The sequence below is a fragment of the Haliotis cracherodii genome, unplaced genomic scaffold, assembly GCF_022045235.1.
Source record: "Haliotis cracherodii isolate W230 unplaced genomic scaffold, xgHalCrac1.p SCAF_15, whole genome shotgun sequence".
Lineage (NCBI taxonomy): Eukaryota > Metazoa > Mollusca > Gastropoda > Lepetellida > Haliotidae > Haliotis > Haliotis cracherodii.
Window position 1 is genome coordinate 28,496,834 of NW_027266270.1, and position 25,864 is coordinate 28,522,697.

Here is a 25,864-nt window from a genome sequence, read left to right on the forward strand (position 1 = left end):
ACTGAAATACTATTGCAATACAATCAATACAGTGATAATGGACCCTATAGTCACACCTAATCACAACATAGTGAGAACTGTTTTACTCAGCTTTTGGCAATATCATTGTGGGATACACATAATGCCAAGTCCAAGCCGACCAGTCATTGTTTTACGGCGTTAATGCTGAATGCCAGGTAGGTTAACAAGTACCATCTTTCAACGTCTTTTCATATGACATGGTTGATCACATGATCTTCATAACAAAATGGTAGTTCTGCTGAATAGTAACATTCTCTTGATCCACAGTAAGACGCCATGCCAATCATCAATTGATAAAGAATTCACCAGAAACCACAAACACATTCATTAGCCTAGAAGCACATTTATTCACACATTCCAAAGTTGATGAAAACTGAACCCCTCAATACATGGACATCAAGACTGTGCCCAAAAGAATCCTGTAAAGGGAGACAACTTGACATGTGAACAACTTCCAGCCCTCGACAAAAACAGTCAATGTACCACAAGTGGCAGGCATTTACATCTTCAGCTTGGTACGCCTCCAGTGACGCCTCTTGGCGTTGTACCTGAAATAAAGTTACATGCTTTGCATTATGCAATGTTCAATCAAGACACTTTAGAACAGAGCAGGAATATCTATGGACTAATGATAAAAAAACAATTTCAAAGAGCTTTGCGTCGTGAAAGGATAAAAAGAATAAGGACATTTGTCTTCCAATAGAAGCACATGGATTTCAAAGGAGTGCTGTTTTTAAATTACTACATTTCTGTTAACTATAACTCTTGCTTAGTTTCATAGCTAGACTAGTTAACATTCTGCATATAATGTTATCTGCTCAAACATACAAATTTGATCAGAAAATTTCTCCTTATGTTTCTGAATTCTGTTCATGGAGGATCACTGCTCTACTGACATACAAAAAGGTTTGTTTGTTTCTTTGTTTTTTGACAATGCACTCAGCAATATTCCAGCTATATGACTGCGTTCTGGAAATAATCCAGTGATTGACATCATGAACATAGATCTGTGCAATTGGGATATGACGACATGCATCAACCAAATCAGGGAGCCTGACCACCTGATACTGTTAGTTACTACTTACAACAAGCATAGTCGCCTTATACCGGTACTACAAAAAGGTAGGTGCTGTTTACGAACACAACTGGTTCGGAAAGATGACTTTTTCATTCAAGATACAGACTCAAACTCTGTTTCTACAATCTGTTACTTCTTCGCAACCCAACCTGATGTCCTAGCACCTGTCACTAACAGTATGACTTTCATTTACCTTATTGTGTTGCCAGTCTTCATTCTGACCCACTGGGGGATTGGCCTATTCTGTTTCATTTTCTTGGCCAGCTTCATCTTAATCCGGAAACTCTTATGGGCTCCCTGTAATGTTAACATAAAAAAATAAAACTTTCTTTCAACTTGTACTTCTGTTACCCAGTAACCAGAGTAATTCTTTTTGTTTCATATATATAAAGTTATAAAATATGGGGGTCCTTGATGGTTATTACCATAGTATATAGTTTTGATGTATAAATCTTATCTCTTTTCAAGATGCCAAATTAAGGCCATGCGATGGTTATATGAAAAGTCAATGCCATATCATGGTGATATATTAGATCAAACAGGAACTAAGCCTCATGTCAGTAAAGTTTTAGACATTGGGATTGTGTCCCTTGTGTAAGTCTGACATTGCCTTAGTGTATTCAATTCTTCATGTACTTTCCATTAACTGTTTTGATTAAAATATTAACAATTTGATTTGACATGCATGGTGGTGTTTATGTGATTTGTTTCAAACAAGTTAAATAAAATACACAAAATCTTTGGGCATGTTGAGCCTGTCTGCCGCCATCCCACTTTAAAGACTTCACACAACCACACCTGTGAATGGCTTCAATTCTTTTCTACTGACAGTTGATTGTCAAGTTTTAACATCCGAACCAATATGGACATAAGTTAACAAGTTAATGACATCTGCAGAAAATGCATGGATTTTACTTGCAAAATACCCGAGTTTGGTTCCCACCACTAGAATTATTTACGTCATATGCACAGAGAAATCATCTTGGATTCCATGGCGAAACTTTGATGAGAGTTTTCTGCACTATAGACTGAGACTACAGCATGGAGTCAGCTTTAAATATCGAACGGTAACATGATAAATGACCCCGATATACCTATTTAGACGGCTGCAGGGTAAACATTTACAAAACAGTCCATGGTCACCTACATCCAAATAACCAAACATATAAAGCAACGTCGACTCTACATTTCTAGAGAGTACCACCTGCAACGATGTAACAATGACTATATTTCAAACTATAAGTGGCCAAACACTGACTGAACGTCACCAATTGAAACGCGGCTATGATAGTGTTCCGGTTTTCGTGTACACCACAAATGTGTTTATTAAGGATCAAAACTTCATTAATTTGAAGCATCAGAAAACAATCTCTACTCAATCGCCATTAACTACAATTCATAATATCCCCAAACATAATGTATATCTAAAACGTGACCAAAGACACCCTAAACAAATCAATTGCTTTACACACCATTTTGAGCACCTTGCCAATATGGCCGATATAGTGAAAAGAGAGCGAGTGAAGGCACGCAGTGAATAATCTGACACACCAAATATTATCGGTTAAAATCCCAATTCTTATATCTGTAGAATTATAAGTCCAATAAACGATTCAAATTTTGTATTTAACCAAGATATTGCGGTATTAAGTATTTTCTGAATCTGAGTGCGGTATTGGATGGCAACGTGCGTAGGGATTTTAGTTTAATTGAAATGTAAATATTTCGATCAACACCTAAATATGCTGATATGCTCATATTTTACTTTTATTGATAACATGGCCACTTCATTTTATTAATTTTTCGCAACTGTTTATACACAATATATCGTCATTATCGGCGAACTATGTTGTTATGTGGATGTCGCATGGCGTCGTTTGATGTTGTTCGGTCATGGAATGGGGTAATGGAAACTGGTGGCTAATCTGTCATGAAACTGACACGGAAAGACCACGTTCGTGCAAGCATGCAATCAAAACAACATACAGTATAACAAGACAAAATGTTTTGCTTCGAACATAATCATTGTCAATTTCGACCTGTACTTTTAGCGTATGGAAACAGTACTATTTAGCCTAGACGTTCAATGAAACAGCAGGTTGACGATATCTACAAATCTAGGTTATTTCAGGGTACACGTTACAAATAAGATTATGTTTTCTTCCTGTGCAATAATAAACCGAAGAGCTTATGTTAATGACAGCAAAAGTTATGTGATGAGTTACATCTATGTTTCTGAAAGTGTGAACATATTAATTTTCAAGGTATCACAGGGTCGGAGTATATAATGAACTACCCTTGTAGGCCTAGTCTACTGCTGTATGTTTTAGACTGTAGGGAATCAGGCATTCTTAACTTGATAACCAATGTTGAGGATGTACAAACTGTAGCAAATGATTACTTATAATTGAAATTTCATGCATTATGAGTTAAAGTAAAGTTTCTTTCATCCTTGTAAGCTCAGCCAATAATAGTTTATATGTTAAGGCTAAAATGTTATGAGAATGATTATAGCATAGGTGTTCTTCCAAGTAGACATATAAAATGTTTGCACTGACTGAAAGGGAGAACTTTGGAATTCTTTTCTATTTCCAATGAACCTGTGATAGTTAATTTATATTTTATACAATAACTATGTACCAGTACAATAGCAAGTCTAATACTTAGAGGAATCACAGATTTTCTGTCCCAAGTGAATGAATAATGTAAGCAGCAAGCCTATAGCAATTAACATCAAGCATCCATAAGGGCGTATAATCTGTAATCTTAAATTTTGAGTAGGTTTTACATTGTGAATTGTCATTTCAAGAGAGTATTAAATAACTGTTGAAATGTTAACCCAAAAGAAACTTTATTGAAGTCAACCATTTTTGAGAGGACATATCAGATGTTTTCAATTTGTGACAACAATGAATGATGATGTCATGTATTGTCCTCAACAGTGGAGCAATGTGACGCCATATCATTTCAACTGACCAGCCAATACTGAAGCTGTTAAAATACACATGTGCTAACATGGAAAAGTTATTGAACTCATTCTTTCTATACCTATGGGTAACATATACATGATAATATTTCATATGTCACGTTTTTAGATCCCTGATATTGAAGACACCTACAAAGACACCACACACACTGAACAATTCTTACACTTATGAGTGTTAAGTATCCATGTGAACTAGATTTATCTAATGGAGTGACATTGCATGTTGTATTGGAAGTGGTGAGACTATCGAAAACAATCCTCTGAAGATGTATCCGTCACGACAAGACACAGAATATGAATTTGACTTGGTAAGAATTATGCAGATCTGTTGATGAGCGATTACACATGTACATGTATGTCCGCCCATGTATGTCATCAGCCATCTATGGTTGTTGTATGAGGTGACCTAGTGAAGCTGGTGATAGGGCTCAGTGACTTGGTCGATGGCATGTCATGATGTCCCATTGATATGGATTGTTGCTCATAATATGAATCACCCTATTGTCAGGCCCAGACCCAATTATTTACAGGTCGCCATCATATAGCTGGAATATTGCTGAATGCTGTATTTCACAACAAAGGGATTTTGTTGGAGTCAAATGTCATTGAGACAATTTCATGATGATGGAAGGACATTCTTCACCAAAATAACATCATGTCGTCAGGCATTTTGGATAACAATCTCAGTCAGTGTCCTAGAAAGGAACCAATATGAAACTCTGTTTCATTTTCAAGTATCAATGTGTTGTTTGCCGATGTTGAGAAAAAAAATATTCAGATTCATTGAAACTGTACTGGGTGTTACTATATATATAGAGAGAGAAATATTCCAGACATATCCTACCAGGGGACACCAGAAATCGGCTTCAATATGTTCACATATTGAACTCATGAGCAATCTCATTGAGATCAGATCTTATTTCATGTTACCGACCATTTGGTATTCTGATGAGGGGGGCCCTGGCATTTTGTATTGAAACCAGATATTTTTTCAGCTACAGCACCAAAACCAGATGTTTCTTTAATTAAGATTATAAGCCAAAGTATTTGCAAAAATGTCTGTAGTCAAATTGCAACAATGAATTTTTTGTGGCAGACAATTTCTTTTTCTCCCAACAATATGAAGCATAATTATCATGTCTGAACTACCTTTCATCCGACCAATTAGAGCAGTGCTTATCAGATCAAGAAAGTGATAGAACTTTGTCAAAATATTTTTCAAAACGTAGTCTAATATGGAAGTCGCCAGTTTGAAACTTGTGCCATATAGTTCAAGAAAGCTGCTTTCTGACTGGCTAATATCGATTTCTTGTCAGTCAATTGTTTGGTCAGTCAAAGTTTATGAAAGGTTGTTCTGATGTGACCTGCAATGGGATGTCGTCAGATCTTTTATAGTGGTAGCAAGAACTAAGATCTGATTTTCATGTGATTGACTCATGAGGGGAATCAAACCCAGGCCTTCAGCGGGACAAGCAAACACCTTAACTACTAGGCTTCAAACTACCCTCACAAATATTATGTGTGACTTAAGTATTATTGTACAATACAAACCTTTTGATAAATAATTTTGGTCAAGAATTATTTCAGATCTTTTATAGCAGTGGCAAGAATTAAGATCTGATTTTCATGTGATTGACTCATGAGGGGAATCAAACCCAGGCCTTCAGTGTGACAAGCAAACACATTAACTACTAGGCTTCAAACTACCCTCACAAATATTATGTGTGAACAGTGTGATGTTGCGTGTAACATCAATACTGGTTTGTCCAGACTCTATTATTTACAGGTCGTCATATCAGTTATCTATAATCAGTTAGGTGAAATATTGCTGAGTGACACATATTTTTCTGTATTTTCTGACTAATCTGTAAAACCAATTGTATCATCGATATAAGAAGGATATTTTCAATAGGACATCACTAGAACCAGAGAGCATGTTACTAAATACATGATGATTCATACTTATCAAATGATATCTTAACGTCTTTATTGAAAAGTTTGATACTTTCCTGACAAATAATCTGTGTCTTTCAAATTACCATTTTCTTCATGGTTTCATTTAAATAAGTGTCATGTGAAGTGATGAGTGTGACCTGGATTATGGATTAAGTGACTGCTCTGTATATTGATTGATATTGAACAATAATCTCATGTGGATGAGGGAAGAAAGTTAGTGCATTGACTAGTCATATTCTCAGATTAATCTTTGTTTAAATAATTAATATAAGACCAAAGACGTATATAGATTCATATATACATGTTTGATAAAACAATAATTAAAAAAACAACAATTCTTGAATACTTGTTTCCATAAGTATTCATGCAAATACCTGGTTGAAAGGAAGTTTCAACATGGATTAAAGACGATGACAGTTTTGACACAGAAGTGATAAATCAACTGGCCCACAAACTCATGAAGTGGGCATCGTTCTTCAATTACTTTAAATATTTGATACCTATTTCCACAAAGTAATTAAGGATTTCTATTAGCTTGTCTTTGACGTAGTGGGATGCGATCAACATCAGCTGCTATTGATCTGTTTCAGAACCCCTATGAAAGTTTCATGAAGAGGCACCTCCAGCACTACGGCTACTATACAGGTGAGTGCTATGACGATGTCAATTTCCTGAAATCAATCAAAATGGTATCATGGGCGCACCTGCCATGGTGCTTGCAGTGGAACATGTTTTGTGAGGTTGATTTGTTTCTGTATTTGGTGTGCTTGGATAAATAAACTAGTGGCTGAATTTGCGGATACAAACAGTTTGGAGTTAAGTTGATATCCTGACTTTTGATTTCAGTTAAAATTAGTGCAAAGTAATTTGTACTGTTTGCTATGACAAAAACAACTGTCAATAAACTTCAGATACAAGTGAGTCCTTGGGTGAGTGAATGTTGTTTTAAGGTGTAGTCAGTAATATTCCAGCTACATCATGTTGGCTAATGTCTTCACAAGTGCCATATTCTATCTAATAAGCACCTCAATCTTAGAATAGGTTCCCAGCAACATACGCTGGTCGTGAGAGGCAGCCAAGTGGATTGTTTGGTCCAGACTCGGTGTTGACAGGTTGCTGTCACATTGTTAGAATGTTGCTGAGTGTGCTGTTAAACAACAAATAACAGCAACCATTCACAAGAACATGTCAACCTCCCCCATCATCGTAGGTCATGGTCATGGTCATGTAGGCTTCCTTTTCAGCACCCCTTTGTCTTGTAACATACTCAAGTGCTTTCTGTGCTTGTTTCCATTACCTGGGGTTTACCTAGACCTGCTCAGAGGCCAATATTGGGCCACAAGTCTGCAGCCAGTGTCAGTGTCAGTCAAAATTCCCAAATTGAAATTAAACATTTCCAGTTTCTATCAGTATAGTTATAACTAATGTTATGGTCTGTAGAGGTAACTTGTATTTCACTGATAATAGGACCAATAAAGAAAAATAGGCTTTAATACTTAGGTTTACATTTTTGAACTGAATGCAATGTTAAAATACTTTAACAAAACTTTAACACAATCCCAATTTTGAACAAAATACAGGTAATGTTTTTTTGGTAATTTGCCTGACATGGGCACAAGATTCCTAGATAAATCCATGCATTTCTCTTTGTGTATGTGTCCAGTATTCCATGTATTCCAGGAGTCTACTGGGATATACAATTACTCTTGATTCTCCTGGTTATTTCTTTGAAGAAGTTTAGCTTAATATAAAATTAAATATATTAAGATTCAGGGATATCAATGATCTGAGATCGTCAATAATGGCCAATATCCTGATTTATCCACCTGAACCACAAATAAAAGAAGCTGCCTCATCTGTGTCATACTTAATCTATGCATAAAGATTGAGACTGACAAAAAAAATATCCATAAGATGACTGTGCCAAGAGGGATGACTTCAACTTTCCCTTTATGTATAGTAATGTCATTATGACATTTTGTCCCTAGAAAAATCACTGAGTGGCCAAGTTGATATCTGATGCAATTCCCTACTATATGTTCCTGTGTGTGTTCAGGTGAATCCTTGACTTGTCTTTGCATGTGTTTGTGATGGGTGCCATTGCAACATGTTTTGTGAGCACCTGGTATCATCACTATTTGATAGTGATTCATAAACACAGTGTTGTACAGTGGAGTTCAGATTTAGCATAAATATCTCATGGAAATTTGTTTTAGCTTTTGTGTTGATGATATTCATGTCTGCTTGGAAGGTGTTGTCTCCCTTTGGTGTTATCTCGACATGTGAATTCAGATCATTGTGTTACTTTTTGGGCGATGAGGTGAAAGGGGTTTAACTTTACGTTCAAGAGTATTGTACTTATAGTGGTGCATGCGTGCGTGCACGCTTGTACTTGTACGGAGATTTGTCGTTTTTATAGTGCTAGCACATACCATGTCACAGTATAACATACATAACCCACTCAGACACAGTGTACTGACTCCAAGCCAGCTAGTCCTTGTTTTATTCCCTAAATGCTGAGCGCCAGGCAAGGTAACAACAAGTACCACATTTTTTAGCATCTTTTGGAATGCCACTTCCACTCTCAGGTACACACTCTATTAGACCATGGAGGTGGTCTGCATCTGTTTACATATCTTTACTCTAAAAAGACATGTTAAGAAACATCTGTCTATCCAATAACAAGAAGCTTGTGAAGGCAGCCACAATATCACTGTCAGTTTATGCAATAAGAGCTCATTAGTCCAGAAACCCTGCAATCTGGGCAATACCTGGTTCATGATTTGTTAATCCTTATAGTTGGTAATCTGGGAGATTTCTGTTGGAATGGTATTGTCTAGATAAATAGGGTTTAACTATGCACACTAATATTGATCATTGCGATGCTATGAGGATGTTTTTTGTCGTAAATTGTTGAGTATGTAATGATGCAGCAGCTGTTTTTCATTACTGTTTTATACTTTTACTTTTACATATCACAAGAATTTAGAAACATCTATGTTGGAATTACATGGAAATAAGCATATCAATCATTTCAAAGATAATTGGGTTATATTTTTAAATGGTTATGTTTCTGATAGAATGACCAAGTTCCTTTACTGTTAGTGACCTACATATTGAATGCAAAATGTGAATAATGTGTACCTACCTTATATATCAGCTGGAAAAAATACATCGTAATACCCTCCTTTTAAAAGTCATGTACACTGGAACCATTTATTTCTTGGTTCATAATGATAGAGAATGTACAAATTTACTTACCATTCTGTGTTGTCCATCCAAACAGACAGAGGTAGGAGGGGCTGGTCACAGCGTGGGTGTAATCCTCTCCACTTGTTAGTAACTAACCACACTAACCCCCTGACTTGCAGAACGCATGGCTACTTCACATATTAGTTTATCATTATATGGGCACACCTGGAGGGATAGGGGAAATTTAGGCGACGGAATGGGGGTATATCTGACTCTTAGTCAATCAAACTCACTGGAAATCACTGATAAGATTAGTGAAGGACTTATTCAACATTGCATGTGGTCGGCACTTGGTTGGAGCAGGGTCGTGGCCAGATTAGAGCTGATTAAGGACTTCGGTGGTACAGACTAAATTGGCAGCGAGTTACTGGAGTGTGAAATGCCACAATGGCTAGACCTATGCTAAATATCTTTGTATTGTGGTGATTAGGGGTTGCAGGATTACAAGCAGAGGAGCTCATGCATTGCTCATTGGTTTGAAGTCACCTGTGGAAATTGGTGCAGCTTGTTTGTGAATTGTTATTTTTTGATATCGTTGGATGTGTATTTTCGAGGGTGTTTGATAATGGAGGATTACCGTGATGTGGACTTGTCGTTTCGACCAAATGGAATGGATAAATCTCCACGTAAGATATTCTTTCTGGTTGCTTATGTACAAGATATTTTTGTTTGTTAAATTTCAAATGGATTTGATATATTGTCATTGATTATTGTAAGGTTCTGATTTCTAAAATGAACTGTTCCTTATTTCATTTCCTAATTTAAATACAGTTTTGTCTTTAATTACGTTCTTTACTATGATAATTATTTTCATTTTGTTGACAATGCGAAACCATAAATTTACATTTAATTAATTATAATGACTATTTGAACACATTGATTTTATCCCTCAAGTCTTTTCGATTAAGAATGACCAAAAATGATTACCCAAACAGGGATAGAACTTAGCACTAGCCCCGACTAGTTGTATTAATGTTAAAGGTATGCTAAAGGTTAGTAGAATTTTTGAACATTTGGGGGTATTGCTATATGTTACCTCTATTCAGGCTAGTAGACTTTCTACCCCTGCCAAAGGTCCATGTATCTGCTCATTTTACATTATCAATAATTGAAAAGTGATAATATATATGATCATATGGACAGTATGACTTTACAGATGGTAAATCTTGTGACTGTGCACAGCAAACAACTTGACAAAACAAACCAGGGCAGCTTGAGTATTTCAGTAGTTTGATGCCATTCTAATGTGAATGGGGGTCCAAGGAGAGTCAAACCTCACATGTTTGTTCCTTGTCAACATGATCACATCTCTAACTGGGAACACCCATTTCACTATATATAGAGAACACAAAAATTGCCAAATGGAATTTGGTATTGTTGAAATTTTGATTGAAAACAAATGCTTTAAACATGTAGAAAACATACAATGTTCAGCCCAAATGAACACTAGTTCACTTTAGATCTTCAAAAAAAGATGCTCACAGTTACTTTTGCCTGTATTTGTATATCATTCAGAAGTATTGAATCAGTCTGAGGCTTTTGCCATTAGACCGAAGCCAGAGTCTAGTGAAATTATGTTCAGCCTAGTGAGTTCAGAAATATTAGTCCAATAACATGTATATTATATGACAACACTAAAATGTATTAAAAATTATACTGAGAGCCAAGTTCAGGCTAGTAGACACAAAGGTTTTTTGCACACACTGCTGAATTCAAACAATTTATTCATACTATCTTTTCATAACTTCTATTTTGAGTACTCAGCTATTTTTAAGACATCTCATATCTCAGTTCAAAACCAGTTACTAACACAATTAGAAGAAACCAAATATGTGTAGAGTATACAGTAATTGCTTTTTATGATTCCATTTAATGTACCAAGATATCAGTACCGACAGTTATACTGAATCAACTTCAAAGACTATCGATAGGGCGAGATGAGTTCCCTGCATACATGATCGGTCCCAAGTTGACTAAGGGCATTGTATCCACTCACTCTGCTACATTATAAAGGCTGGTGTTTAATACCCTTGGCCTGATACTCTCATAATATGGGGACACTAATTATTGTTTATAACCTCCCCAATGCAGTACTGCCAAGAGACCTACGACACTGTCTCATATAGGCGTAACACTTACAACAGGTTAAAGATAATGATATTTCAACAGGCAATCTGCCCATTATAAGCTTAGGCATGCATGCAATAGTTGGAGCTTGTCTTAAACATGGGGACAGTTTATGACAGTTTGTGTCAGAAGATTGTTTATCTAAAGATGTTCATTACAAATATTGTTTGTTTAGGGGTTTGATTTCCTTTTAGTGGAATTAACATACCAGAGCAGATTCATTATTTTTTTCTGTCATGGATATGGAGCTGCCAGCAATTGTAGGTTTTCTAAGCCAGATCAGTTAAATTTCTTTTCTATAGATTCCTTGGTGCAAACTTAGGACACAGGAGTCAAATTTGAATAAATGTTGATCTGTGTTGATTTTCTAAAAAGAACAAGAATAGCATTTTCATTTATTTTTTGAAAAACAAAACAATAATTATATTAACTGGATAAATAAGTTGAATATGTTCAGAACTATTGATTAGAATACACTGCTATTTAATCACTGTCTTTACCCTTAACCATTTTTATCCCCTGCCAGGCCAGAAAGGCCGAAAGGGGATTGTGTTGTGGCGCAGTCCGTCCGTCTGTCCATCCGTCCGTCCGTCCGTCTGTCCGTCCCACAGAGGGTACTAAGATTGTGAAATCAACTTCTCCTACAGTTTCCAGAGAATATCCCTGACACTCTACACACAAGATGTCGACATGTTGATGATACGCATATCACAGTCCTGTTTCATTTCAACTAATTTTGACAGAGTTACTGCCCCTGTTTTACGGAGCTTCATTTGCCTAATTGTGAGAGAGGGTACTAAGCTTGTGAAATCAACTCCTCCTACAGTTTCCAGAGAATATCCCTGACACTCTACACACAAGATGTCGACATGTTGATGGCATGCATATCGCAGTCCCGTTTTTATTTCGACTAATTTTGACAGAGTTACTGCCCCTGTTTTACGGAGCTTCATTTGCCTAATTGTGAGAGAGGGTACTAAGCTTGTGAAATCAACTCCTCCTACAGTTTCTATAGAGGGATATCCCTGACACCCTACACACAAGATGTCGACATGTTGATGATACGCATATCGCAGTCCTGTTTCATTTCGACTAATTTTGACAGAGTTACTGCCCGTTTTACGGAGCTTCATTTGCCTAATTGTGAGAGAGGGTACTAAGCTTGTGAAATCAACTCCTCCTACAGTTTCCAGAGAATATCCCTGACACTCTACACACAAGATGTCGACATGTTGATGATACGCATATCGCAGTCCCGTTTCATTTCGACTAATTTTGACAGAGTTACTGCCCCTGTTTTACGGAGCTTCATTTGCCTAATTGTGAGAGAGGGTACTAAGCTTGTGAAATCAACTGCTCCTACAGTTTCTATAGAGGGATATCCCTGACACCCTACACACAAGATGTCGACATGTTGATGATACGCATATCGCAGTCCTGTTTCATTTCAACTAATTTTGACAGAGTTACTGCCCGTTTTACGGAGCTTCATTTGCCTAATTGTGAGAGAGGGTACTAAGCTTGTGAAATCAACTTCTCCTACAGTTTCCAGAGAATATCCCTGACACTCTACACACAAGATGTCGACATGTTGATGATACGCATATCGCAGTCCCGTTTCATTTCGACTAATTTTGACAGAGTTACTGCCCCCGTTTTACGGAGCTTCATTTGCCTAATTGTGAGAGAGGGTACTAAGCTTGTGAAATCAACTCCTCCTACAGTTTCCAGAGAATATCCCTGACACTCTACACACAAGATGTCGACATGTTGATGATACGCATATCGCAGTCCCGTTAATTTTCGACTAATTTTGACAGAGTTACTGCCCCTGTTTTACGGAGCTTCATTTGCCTAATTGTGAGAGAGGGTACTAAGCTTGTGAAATCAACTCCTCCTACAGTTAAAATGTGCACTTGTTTAATATATCCATATCACAGTCATGTTTCATTTCTTTTCAAGTTGAGAGAGTTACTGCCCTTGGTTTATGAAGCCCGATTTGCCTCATTGTGAGAGAGGGTACTGTTTTGGTGATGTCAACTCCTACATTTTTCAGGGAATATCCCTGACGCTCTAAACACATGCCGCTCTACACACAACATGTGTTATTGATACATATATCACAGTCGTTATAAATTTGATTTATTTTAATACAGATACTACCCTGGTATATGATCCTCATTTTTGTCAACTGATACAGGTACAACTTTGCCTCAGGTAACAACCATTATAAAACAATGTCATTTAGTCTCTGTTGTGAAAATGTCACAATATCTAACTATAGTTAGTTTCCTTGTATAAGGCTTTTGTGGGTGAGCTACATCCTTATGGCATTAGCATTCAGACTGGATTATTTCCAACAAAATGTTCTGCACAATTTGTCTCAAATGCAGTGCCATCTACTGTTGTTATTTCATAAAATACAAAGAAAATATAAACTTGTTAAAAAAATTCATGCGGGGGATGTTGTGCTCTCACAGCACTCTTGTTACTTACTACCCAGTGATTGATAGATGTGGGTCATTAGCCATTATGATAATGACAACACGTCTATTTCAGGGAGCATGACATAGGTGACATTTTAAGCAAACATTCCACACAACACTGCACATCCATTCATCTCTAAATAGAAATATATATGACATACTATGCAACAACAATAGGCAGGTGTAGGTTAATAATTGTTATCATATTGACAACACACCTGTTTCAATAGCATGAAACATGTGAGAATTGTAACAGGAAGATCATTTGTCTCAAACAGGTAACTGACACAATAAATTGCAATGTCTGTCAGGGTAATCATTGTACCTGACACCGGAGCAACTCCCTAGCTTATCAGGTGTTGTTAATATTGGTAACGTCATGACTACAGTCACAAACAGTAACTCTTGTGTCGTGCGCTTCATTACCTGTGTTAATAACAGGAAGGCAGTCAGTCATGATCATTGTTAATGGTGCTAGTCATATTTGATCCTGCACAACTGTGTGTGAGTGAGTGAGTGAGTGAGTGAGTGAGTGAGTTGGGTTTAACGCTGCTTTGAACAGCATTCCAGTTATATCCCAGCATGTCAGGTTCATGTGGGAGAAAAGCCTGAAGTAATGCAAGTCTTAGACATTTACCACTTTGGTGAAACCCACGACTGCTGGTGCTGACAAACCTAGGATTATAATCGAGGCAAATGGGAATTTGAACCCATGATCATAGGTTTCTGGCATGCCCAAGGGACGCAACTGCACACAAATAGCAGCGCATTAGACGACTGGGCCACCTCAATTGTGTACAAAATACCATTCTCCTGTGGCTAGAAACATTTATTGGGACAGGTTGAATTTATTCCTATGTGACCTGTCGACTATCGTGTAGTAAATTTCTTTGCTACACTGACGATTTGAATCATTTATTCATTGATATGTGACTCACTTACCTGAGAGCATGAGCTACTTTGTCATTATAAAGCTGTAAATGTTAAAGGCAAAGAGTAAAGTAAAAGAGATAAGGATTTAATACTCTAGCATGGACTTAGAAATGTGGGCCTGCAACTTGCAAGATGTGCAAGTTACATTCATGTGTTACCAGCCCTCCTGACTTGATGGGCGTAAAACATTGTTTCAGACACTGATGTACATCCATGTTGAAAATATCAGGATTGTCGCATTATTCGAAATTAGATTTGAAAGTCATGGGGTCCTTGTCATAAAACAGTTAAAAACAGTTTAGGGGGTCCCGAGATTCATATACTTCAGGAAACTTCAAAGACCCATGGACTGCATCAGTTTCGACCACTGTTGTCTGTTGTAGATCTGTATCTGAAGAGAGGGGTGTAGCTGTGTGATGATACACAAACTTAAAAACCTCTTACATTTGTAGAAAATCCTCCTAGTTCAGACAAAAATATAATTTGACATCAATCAATCTGTTAAGAGATGTAAATGTTTTGTTTTTTGTATATTCACCATTGTTGTATTATGGCCTTTAATACAATACACTTGATTGATTGATTGATTGATTGATGTAAACCCTATGAAACAATATGTTTTGTCCTGTGATACATATTGATGCTGAATGTAAACAAATCTTTTTTTTATTGTAGTTAGAATATTGTATAAATCCAACCCTCCCAAAATGGCGGTAATATGTATCTCATTAACATCAGGTTTTTTTATCAGGTTTGAAATATGTCTTTTTCTGTTGGCAGGTCGCAACCAAAACTATCGCAATGCCTTCCAGTCGTACCAGGAGTGGGACAAGACATATGACTACACCATCAGCAGCGACTCTGACGATGACACTGATGACACGGATGATCAGAAAGATGCTCAAGGTAGGCATAGGCAGGAGTAGACTCCAGGAGTTCACATAGTTCACAGCTCATCTCAGACTAGTGGTTTCCTGTATTACTAGATTCTGAGAGGAAGCAGCGTGTCCTTCCTGTGTTTACTAGTGTTGGACAGGTGGACTACTAGGGCTGGGACGATACACCAACTGTGTGATCACATACGTATCATGATACCTTGCTCAAAATGAGATACATACTGCTATACTTGAATGTACTCTTATCTGTGGCGCGTACAAATAGGAAGGCCAAATACCTGCCAAACTGTTGATTTTCTCTTTTAACTCTTTTAACACCTAACAAGACATCACAAGTCTCCCCAAACCGCAGGCCGTTTTATCATGTCAAAATTATATATTATAGGATGGGAGTTTTTGCTTAATTTAGTTAATGTATGAAACAATGAGAAATCAAGTTAGATGAATTTGTCAGATGGAAAACACGCGGGGCATTAACCATTAGGGATTAAGATTTTTATCCGACATCAAACTTTGGAACTGGTCCCTTACAGCAGCTCAGTAAGCCAATGTTTAAGTTTTCAAACGTGAACAAGTTGATGCCTGTCATGCATACCACCACTGGGTGGTGGATGGATGTATATGGAATATTTATCAGGTTGCAGTTATTTAATCAGAATCAAAATCAAGAATTATACGATGTCTCATTCTATATCAGCACGTGGATAATAGACTAAAAGATCAAAAGAATAAAAAGTAGTACCAGCGACCAATGAAATGCCTAGTTATTGATAGAAAAACTGTAATTTCTGAGAGCATTACAGAACTTTTATACCAGGTACTTTCTCTCAGGCTTACCTTGTGGTTAAGTAGGATAATACTGTAATTACCCCCTATGCTTTTACTGGTCAGTTCACTGGTACAAGTGAGGTACCACATACTTGAGAGCTGTTATACTTTAATAATGACTTGTTGTGAATTCTTAGTCAGTCTCTTCTTGAGGTCTATGTCTTTTAATTGGCTCCCTTCCACAAGATTAAAATAACCTTAGAAGCAGTTTATCATATGATGAAACGAGACAATTCAAAGCAAATCTATAATGTTTGGCAAGTCTAGATATCTGCATATCATAAAATGAAGTGAGTCTCTGGGCTCCTTTTTACCGTATTATTTTTTTAAAAGATAATTCAACAACTTTTTTTCTTTTCTGTACGATATGTTCATTTCAGAGACTATATGTTAGTCTAGGGCTCCATTTGAAATTTACTTTTTATTTTGTGGATGTATATTTTAAAATGAGATAACTTTAGTTTAGGATAAACCCTGTAGTTTATTGTAACTCACTGAAATTTTGTATTTTGTATTTTGTATACTGTATTAGTAAGATGTTTCTGCAGTCAGACCAGCTGAGCAGGGGGTGTTGAGAGAGGAAAATACTTTCATTATTCTTACAATGCATGAAGGGAGACAACTCTTAATGTCTCGTAGCTCCTGCTACCAATAGAAAGAGCTGGGCATGATGATGGAACAAATGATAGGTTCTAGGGCTGGGACGGGTAACTCGGGTACTCGGGTCGGTTGGGTACTGATATGAACCCGGGTACCCGTAGGACTACCTAGACCCGTAGTTAGTCACGTGATATATTGTTTAATGACAAAATTTATCTAAAACACTATGGTTACACTACAAGTCACTAATGTTCCCATTTCTTTCTGACTATGCATCCATTCCTTCTGACTTTTATATGTTTGAATAAAGATAAAACTTAATGCAGTAAACTTCAGTGTTTGCATGACCAGATCGTTTTATACATGTATCTAAATACATTTTGCCAGGGCAGACTTTTTGAAATCGGACATTTTTTACCTATCTCATGAGACCTACAGCGGATACCCGGGTAGGGTCGGTAATAGGGGGATGGGTAGTAAATTTGGACTCGTCCCTTCTCCAATAGGTTCAGATATTGATGGAGGAAGTGGATTTATACAGGACATGGCATGAGGGTTGTGGGGTAGGGGAGGCTTTTTTTATGATATTATTTTTCACTCCATCACATTTATGTTTGGAGTCATTCTTTTTGCAATATACCATCTTTGCTGTATCAAGCACCCTGCTCCAATAATGACCCAACTTCTGGACCAATGTTAAATGAACCTTTATGAGCACCCCCGTAATACACCAAAAATATATGCGACATTTTCTTGTCTATTACAGAAAACGGAAGTGTAGAAGGGCTGTTAGTTTGAGCTGTTTGTTTACTGATAACCACTCGATCTCAGAAAATACATTTAACTCCTTTTTTATTGTCTTAGACTAATAATCTGAGCTATTTTTTGCAAAGCCTGCAGCTGTATAAATCTTGGCGATGGTGAAGTGTTTGCTAAGTCTTACTAAAGTTTGTGTCAGTCATTCTTTTGTTCAGCAGATATCACAGAGCAGGTATGACGCTCTTCCCCCCCTAATGAACTTTTTCATGGTGATGGCCAGGGTGAAATTGCACTTTTCTAAAATGCTGATCTCTATTTGCCTACTTGGCTGGGTAATACATTTGGAGATATTCACATGTAAAAAATACACGACAGAGCATTGTTAAGGAAATGCTAACTTAAAAAGTTATAAAACCTTATGTGAGTATCCAATTATTGTCATATTGTCTTGTTTGTGAAAAAAACAATCATCATGTTTTTAAGTTTATGCAGGGATAGAAATTGGCACTAGTCTTGTAGTCCTTGCCAAACTTCCCAATAGTTAAGGTATCATAAGGACTAGTAGAAATTTGCCATTTTTAAGGGTTTTACTATATGTTTTCATTATAAGGACTATTGGACCAAATAGGTTAGTTTCTACCGCTGTAAAGATGTGTCAAACTGATAAACTAGACACCATAATTATAACTATCAGTACCTTTAACATATTAATTTTCCAAAGAAACTCTTATCAGGCAGTCATACCTGCTCAGTGATATCTGCTGAATAAAAGAACGACTGACACAAACTTTAGACAGACTTAGCAAACACTTGACCATCCCAAGATTTATTTAGCTGCTGGCTTTGCAATAAATAGCTCAGATTATTTGTCTGTAACAGCCCAATATGGCATCATTTTCACAGTCTGTTTGGTCTAGTACACTCAGCTTATAATAACCTACAAAGTCTGCTTAAAAATGATGCCAAAAATCAAGTTCAAACAACTATACTGAAAGATGTTGGTGAAGACTTGTCAGTAGATTCTCATGTTGATATATGGAGCTGAGTGGATTAGACCAAACAAAAGTTTACTTGACTGGGGCTGTGGAATAGTGGCTGAAGCTAAAGACTGGTTTAGTATTTATCTTGTGGAATGAGTTTGAATTTTTCTTCATATATCTTGCTTTATTGTACACTTCTATTGTGCTGGAAAAGGTTTAACATGAGTATTGTTTGCTTGTTAATCAATCTAGTTTTCTGGAATAAATGAAATATCCTTCGAAGATATCTGCAAAGTTTTGTAGGAAAAATTATGAACAACCCTTAATATGTTTTAATACATAACAGTGTTCCAAATTAAGCATGAAAGTCTGTCATAACCCGAATGTTAAATTTAGAAGGTCCATAGATTCAAATACCAAAGGAGGACACCCAACACCCCCTTAACTTTGAACACTGTTTATTACACCTACCTACCAACCAACACCATAGTTTGGTATTAAGTGCTGCTATGAAATGCATCGCTGATCAATATGTGTTTTACATACATTAATACAGAAGCCATGCTCCTAACTAAGTACAGTGCTACGTACAACTTCTCATATAAACACACTGACAGGTTACTTACTCATAGGCTCTTAAGCTCCCCGTCAAAGAACTCAGCTACCCTAGCTAGCAGAAAATTCAGATTAATATCTACAAATATCTCATTACATAAATGTAAGACTTAGGCTGGAAAGTAATCCATATGTTGGAAATTGTTGTACCATGAGGTTTAGGGGTGTTGAGTTTACTGTTATCACCTAGACTGCCAGTATGGATATGGACCCATATAGAGACAAAATTTCCCAATTTTGTTTGGATCCTGATTATTTTAATTTGCTGACGTTGAGATTGCAGGATTCAGGTAAGATGTGAAGATTTGTGTGAAGATTTCAGAATGGTGCAGATTTCGTTATGTTTGATTCTAGTTATTAATAGTTCTTATAGAGTATTATGAATATTATGAATAACTGATGACAAAAAAGAAATTCCATGAAAATATGTATGATTTCTTTTGAAGTATTTATATATCATTGGCATGTTTAAGCAGTTATTATTCAAAATGGAAGTGTGTAGATTCGATACCTTTGTAAGGTATTTGTGCGGAAAAAGGTAACTAATGTTATATTTGGGATAACACTTTCTTAGTAAAGTACAGATTCTAGTACTTTTTAGGTTGAGTCCCGTCCGGGATTCGAACCCACACCTGCCAGGGTGAGGCACCTAATCGCCAGCACACAAAGTCAGCGATCTAACCCACTCAGCCGGCGAGGCTTCCACAAAAATGAAAGTCGGCCGTGGGAGCCGTGCCAATTTACACTTGTCAGGGGGGTACTCAAAGTATGTGATCTAGACTACCAGTTGTCGGACTTTCATTTTTGTGGAAGCCTCGGTGGCTGAGTGGGTTAGATTGCTGACTTTGTGTGCTGGCGATTAGGTGCCTCACCCTGGCAGGTGTGGGTTCGAATCCCAGACGGGACTCAACCTAAAACAGTACTAGAATCTGTACTTTACTAAGCAAGTGTTATCCCAAATATAACATTAGTTACATTTGGCCACTTTCTAAATGGCATTGTGTATTCACAGAAAAAAGTGTTTGAGTCATTTTGTTTTAACTTCATGTTTTCATTATCAGGGAGGTACTGTTTTGTTTATGCGTTCTACAATGTCAATATGTAAACATTGAACTTATTTCTATACTTTAAAAAAGTGACAAATTGTTAAATAGTTGAAAAGAGAGTGTACAATAATTTTACATATCTAAAAACAATTTAATGTTATTGTAAAATCCTACCACTGATGGATTAAAGACACTTTTGATTAAAAGTCTCAAATATACAAAGGTTCAAAATGTGTTTATTCATTTGAACTGTTATGACTCATATTCTAATTTATCTGAAATAGAAAGAAAATACAGAGTTTAATCAAACACAATGTTGTTGTAAATACAGACCTCTCGCAGTGATGACAGCAACTGGTTGCCATGCATTTCAAGTGGATGTCTTTCACTAGTTATTCAATAGAATGTTTGTACATTATTTACATGGTAAAGCAACCTTACATCAGGCATCTATCTATCATCTGTCCCCACCACACAACACAAGCCACACAATGAGAGTCATAGTCCGCACCATGGAGAGATTTCATTGACTGGTAGCATTTAGTGGCTGTCAAAACCTACCACACACTTACCCGTGGCTGAGAAACACGGCAACGTCTCTGATTTTGACATTGACATATAGGTAGACGTTGCTCAGTAGGAGACTATATCTTTTGAATAAACAGGAGGTTAAAATACTGATTTTTTCTTTTCCATTTTCAAGTCTCTAAATTCAGATTTGTCTTTGAGAATTTTATCATGAAGGATAATAGGACATGTGTGCTTTCATGTTGAATTAGGCTTGCCTTTGTAGGTTTTGCTGGTTGGCACTTCAGTGCTGTCAGAAGTTTTTTAATGGGGCAACATTTTAATTTTTTGAAGGATTTTGTGGAGAAGATTGGAAAATTAAAGCAAATATGTTGTCAGGGTTGTCCTTATAATCTTTCTTGAAAAAAAATAAGTACAAACAAGTCTTTTGAGTCCGTCCACAAGCCCAAACATGGCACTTGGCATTATTTTCAGTAGATATTTATGTTAGAATATGGACTAAATTGCAGACTGAAAAGATGTCCAAAATAAGCATTTTTTCAATGAATCACATCATTATAATATAATTTTTTGTTTCTTGTGTCTCAGCCAGATTTGTCTGTACAGTGGGACATGTGGCCTGGCCTCGAGTTGCATGGTTATCATGGCTCTCTGTTTGAAGCCTAGTTAATCACAGTCTGTCTAAGGTTGCATCTTTATGAGGAGGTATCAGTGTTACCCAAATAATACCGCAATACCCAAATGGTATTGACTTTCTTTTCATGACAGATACATATCTGCCAGCATGTCAACACAGTCAACAGTTTAATCTTTGTGAATCCTCAAAGGCTCTTCAGCTGTTGAATTTCAGTTTTATATCAAAGAAGATTACCCTGCCTCACAGGGGGATTTGAAGGGCAAGGAGTAAATATTGGCTTAGCCAATGTTTTTAAAAGCATTAAAATCTATATACCCGTATTTTATTATCTATACCAAATATTCTATATATGATGGCACCCTCCCGCCCATTCTCTGTGTCATTTTTTCATGACTCCTCCCAACACCCCTATAATAAATGACCAGTGTCTTAGAAGTATTGAATTAGTGCATAAAATGAAAATACTGATACAAATTTTACATCTTGAAAATAATTGAGCCAGATGTCATTATCATGATAGATGTGTGTTGTATTTTAGTGGTGCTATAGAAACTCTATATAACATATCACTGAGAAATATGATAAATGTGGGTGGTAACAATGATCGACATATGGCTCCTGATTCTGTATCAATAATCAAAATGAGAAATACCTCTTTTAGCTCCATTATTATTTATTATTTAATATATATCTTCATATTTTTCATTGATGTATTTAGGAGATACACATGCAGTGTATTCAATGTAGAGCTCAGTTACCTGTAGATTTAACCACTCTAAATTGAATTTGAAACCGAACACCATCATAATGATCAAACCTTTCTAGACTCAGAATGTGTTTTTGCCCAGAAAGTGATGGAGATAGCTTTGTGATATCTCAGTTTTAGATTTATTGTACAGGCCTGTTTGTGTTTGGTCTGTTTTTGATAAGAGTTTGAAAAAATAATCTACTGCAATATCTTTGCTTTCCTTAACTACGTTCCTGATAACTGTAGTGATTGCCTCTTGCTAGGATATGTCTTCCCGAGATCACAATACCTGGATGAGGCTGCTAGCCAAATGCTAAGATATTTGAACCAAGCAAGATGTTAATCTATTTATTCCTAAGTGAATGATAACTTGCTAAGACAATCTGTTATTACTTATTTCTACAATATATCTATATGGACATATTGTGAATAAAGTTGTTACATGTTAGAAAGAGTGAGTATAGTTTTACACCGGTTTTAGCAATATTCCAGCAGTGTCACCAGCAATAAGCATCACACATTGTACCTATGTAGGGAATCGAACCCGGGCCTTTGGAGTGACGAGTGAAGGCTTTAACCACTAGGCTACCCCACCACCCCTTCATTTTGGAAAGAGAATTTTGCGATATGTATCATGACTCCATGTCATGAAATGTAACAATGTGTGAGGTAGTTTGACACCTTTACAGACTGTGTATATGATACAGTGAATGCACAGTGGCAGGGTTAGGAACTAGCAGTTTTTGTCCACTAGTCCTTGTAATGATAACATATAGCAAAACTCTTAAAATGGGCCAAATTCTACTAGTCCTAAGGAAACCTTTACTATTGGGCTGTTTGGTAAGGACTACAGGACTAGTGCCAATTTCTAACGCTGAGTGGCGTGGCGCAGTGAAGGCATCAGTCTTCATGTGATGTAATGACATTACGTTATTCATTACCAGGTCATGCATGTCCGTGGTAGACACCATTGGTCATATTGAACTATTCCATGGCTCATTTTGAACTAGTACCAGTGGGTAGATAGAGATCAGCCAACTGCTGTCCGATTAGAATGAGAAGGAAATGGTGTATCTCTAATCAGTGTTCAGAATTAACCCATCTTCTCAAGGCAAGAGAAATAACTGACTAAAAAAAGTACAGTTTCCACCCTTGCCCAACTAGGTTGGAATTATGGACTAACGAGTCTTGCATAATCGAATCAAAATTGTGTAACAAAGTAAGACCCATTTTATTACAGTAGAGATCTTGATTATCATCTGATCATCTTGGGGATGGTTGGGTAGCCAAGTGGTTAAAGCATTTGCTAGTCACGCCGAAGACCCGGGTTCGATTCCCCACATGGGTACAATGTGTGAAGCCCATATTGGTGTCCCCCGTCGTGATATTGCTGGAATATTGCTAAAAGCGGCGTAAAACCATACTCACTCTGATCATCTTGACTGGGCGCCGATGTGAGATGGAATGTGATTGGTCAATAGGACGATAAGAGGGACATAGAAGGGACATAACCCATAATAGCCCATGATCAAGCCCAGAAATTCCAACCAAGTTCAGCAAGGGTGGAAACTGAACTTTTACAGTTAACTCCCTTGCCTCATGAAGATGGAATTAAACATGAAAGTCAAGGAGTACTTGTCATAACCTCCAATATTAAAAGTTGAATATTTAGTATGTTTAGGAGGTCCCTACATTCAAATTCTATGGCAGCAAATCTCAGGGACCTGAGGACTCCCTTATTTTCAAACCCTGTGTATGAGTACTTGCATGTAGCATCATGAGAAAATATTATTTTATTCTGTGTTTCTTCACTGAAACATTTATATCGTTGCAACCATGTTCAAGCATGTACTGGATTGGTTTATCGATGCTGTAGACCATTATCTTCCTGATCACATAGGAATTGGTGAATCATTGATGAAGCTCGTGTCAGTGTAGGCCCTCCGATGTTGTGATTGTATCAATCTTAATTGAAACTCATCTCAGTGCAGTTTTTGTCTCTCATGCCAAGAGAGGCAGTGAAATCTGTGTAGATTACATCAGGGAAATTAGTTGGATTACGAGATACAGGACCATATGCTGATTCATGTCAGTGTGAACTAGGGGTGTTTGCCAACTGTTCTGTCTGCTTCATGATTTAAGTTTCATCATGATTGGATTTCATCACAGGGATCTAATTGACATGTTTTTTACCAGACTCACAAAATTGTGTCCCGTACACTTACATTTTGAGAATGATGTACTTTTTTTAAATTGGGGTCAGTTGATTATTTGAGCAACACATGTATTGTGTAAGGTATTAACCACTCCATATTGTAATTAATTTGCAGTCTTGATGTAAACTTGATGTGCAAAATGCAATGTGATAAATGAATTAGGGCTGGGGCGATTCCAAATTTACCACCCGGGTACCTATTACCCAACCCTACCCGGGTACCCGCTGTAGGTCCTAAGAGATAAGTACAAAATGTCCGATTGGGAAACGTTTGGCAGGACTCCTGTCAAAATGTATTCAGATACAGGTACAAAATGAACGTTTTATCTTTATGCAAACTTATTAAGTCAGAAGGAATGTGCGCATAGTCGGAAAGAAATGTGATCATTTGTCACTTATAGTGTAACCATAGAGTTCTAGATAATTTTGGCCATTAAACAAAATAATCACGTGACTAACCACAGGTCCGGATAGTCCTGTGGGTACCCGGGTCCTACTCAGTACCCACCCGACCCGATTACCCGTGTTGTTTAATAATGCCATACACGCTTTGCACCATTAAATGCCAAGCAGGTGTACCAACGTCACCTATGTGGGGACCTCCTCCATGGTCTAATGGATAGAGTGTCTGGTGGAGAGAGCAGAAGGTCACTGGTTCGACCCCCGGCCATGTCATACAGAAAAACGTTACAAGATGGTACTTGTTGCCACCCTGCCTTACTCTCGACACTAAGATGATGAAACAAGGACATGAAAAGTGTACTGTGTCTGAGTGGAGTATCCATGTCATACAGCAGCATGGCATCTCAGTGGGCTAGCACTGTATAAAACCTGCCCCCAACCCCTGCACATCTAACGTTCACTTCACCTCCTAGGTTGGATTCAGTCTGAGGCAGACACGCCTATCATGTAGATGCTTCAGTTCATGCAAACTGGTGTGAATAACTTGGTAATTGCTTCAACAATGTTACACAGTATCAACTCACTCCAACACAGTCCTAATGTACTACCTAAAATATCTCAAGTGGTGGAATGAAAACAAACAAGTTTGTGCTTGCGAGATAGAGGTGAGCAGGTGCTAGTTGTCACCAGGCAGAAATGAACAGAACAAGATTGTCATGTATTTCCTCTGAGTTAGGTAGTAAACCCTTCCGACACTAGTTAGATCATTAT

The 25,864-nt window shown here is 37.2% G+C and overlaps 1 protein-coding gene across 16 annotated transcripts in view; it reads left to right on the plus strand.

The window, feature by feature from the left end:
• Positions 1 to 2,995: 2,995 nt before the first annotated feature.
• LOC139462460 (cytosolic carboxypeptidase 2-like) overlaps positions 2,996 to 25,864 on the plus strand; it is a 104,506-nt gene continuing 81,637 nt past the window's right edge. For 14 of the 16 annotated variants that reach the window (XM_071244208.1, XM_071244202.1, XM_071244203.1 and 11 more), the window contains exons 1-4: positions 3,995 to 4,153; positions 4,195 to 4,393; positions 6,632 to 6,686; positions 15,620 to 15,745. In XM_071244208.1, coding sequence (XP_071100309.1) covers positions 4,352 to 4,393; positions 6,632 to 6,686; positions 15,620 to 15,745 — 223 coding nt within the window. In that variant the 5' untranslated portion in view covers positions 3,995 to 4,153; positions 4,195 to 4,351. Of the gene's footprint in view, positions 3,054 to 3,994; positions 4,154 to 4,194; positions 4,394 to 6,631; positions 6,687 to 15,619; positions 15,746 to 25,864 lie in introns of those variants that run through there. The other 2 variants (XM_071244193.1, XM_071244194.1) reach the window with 2 other exon arrangements.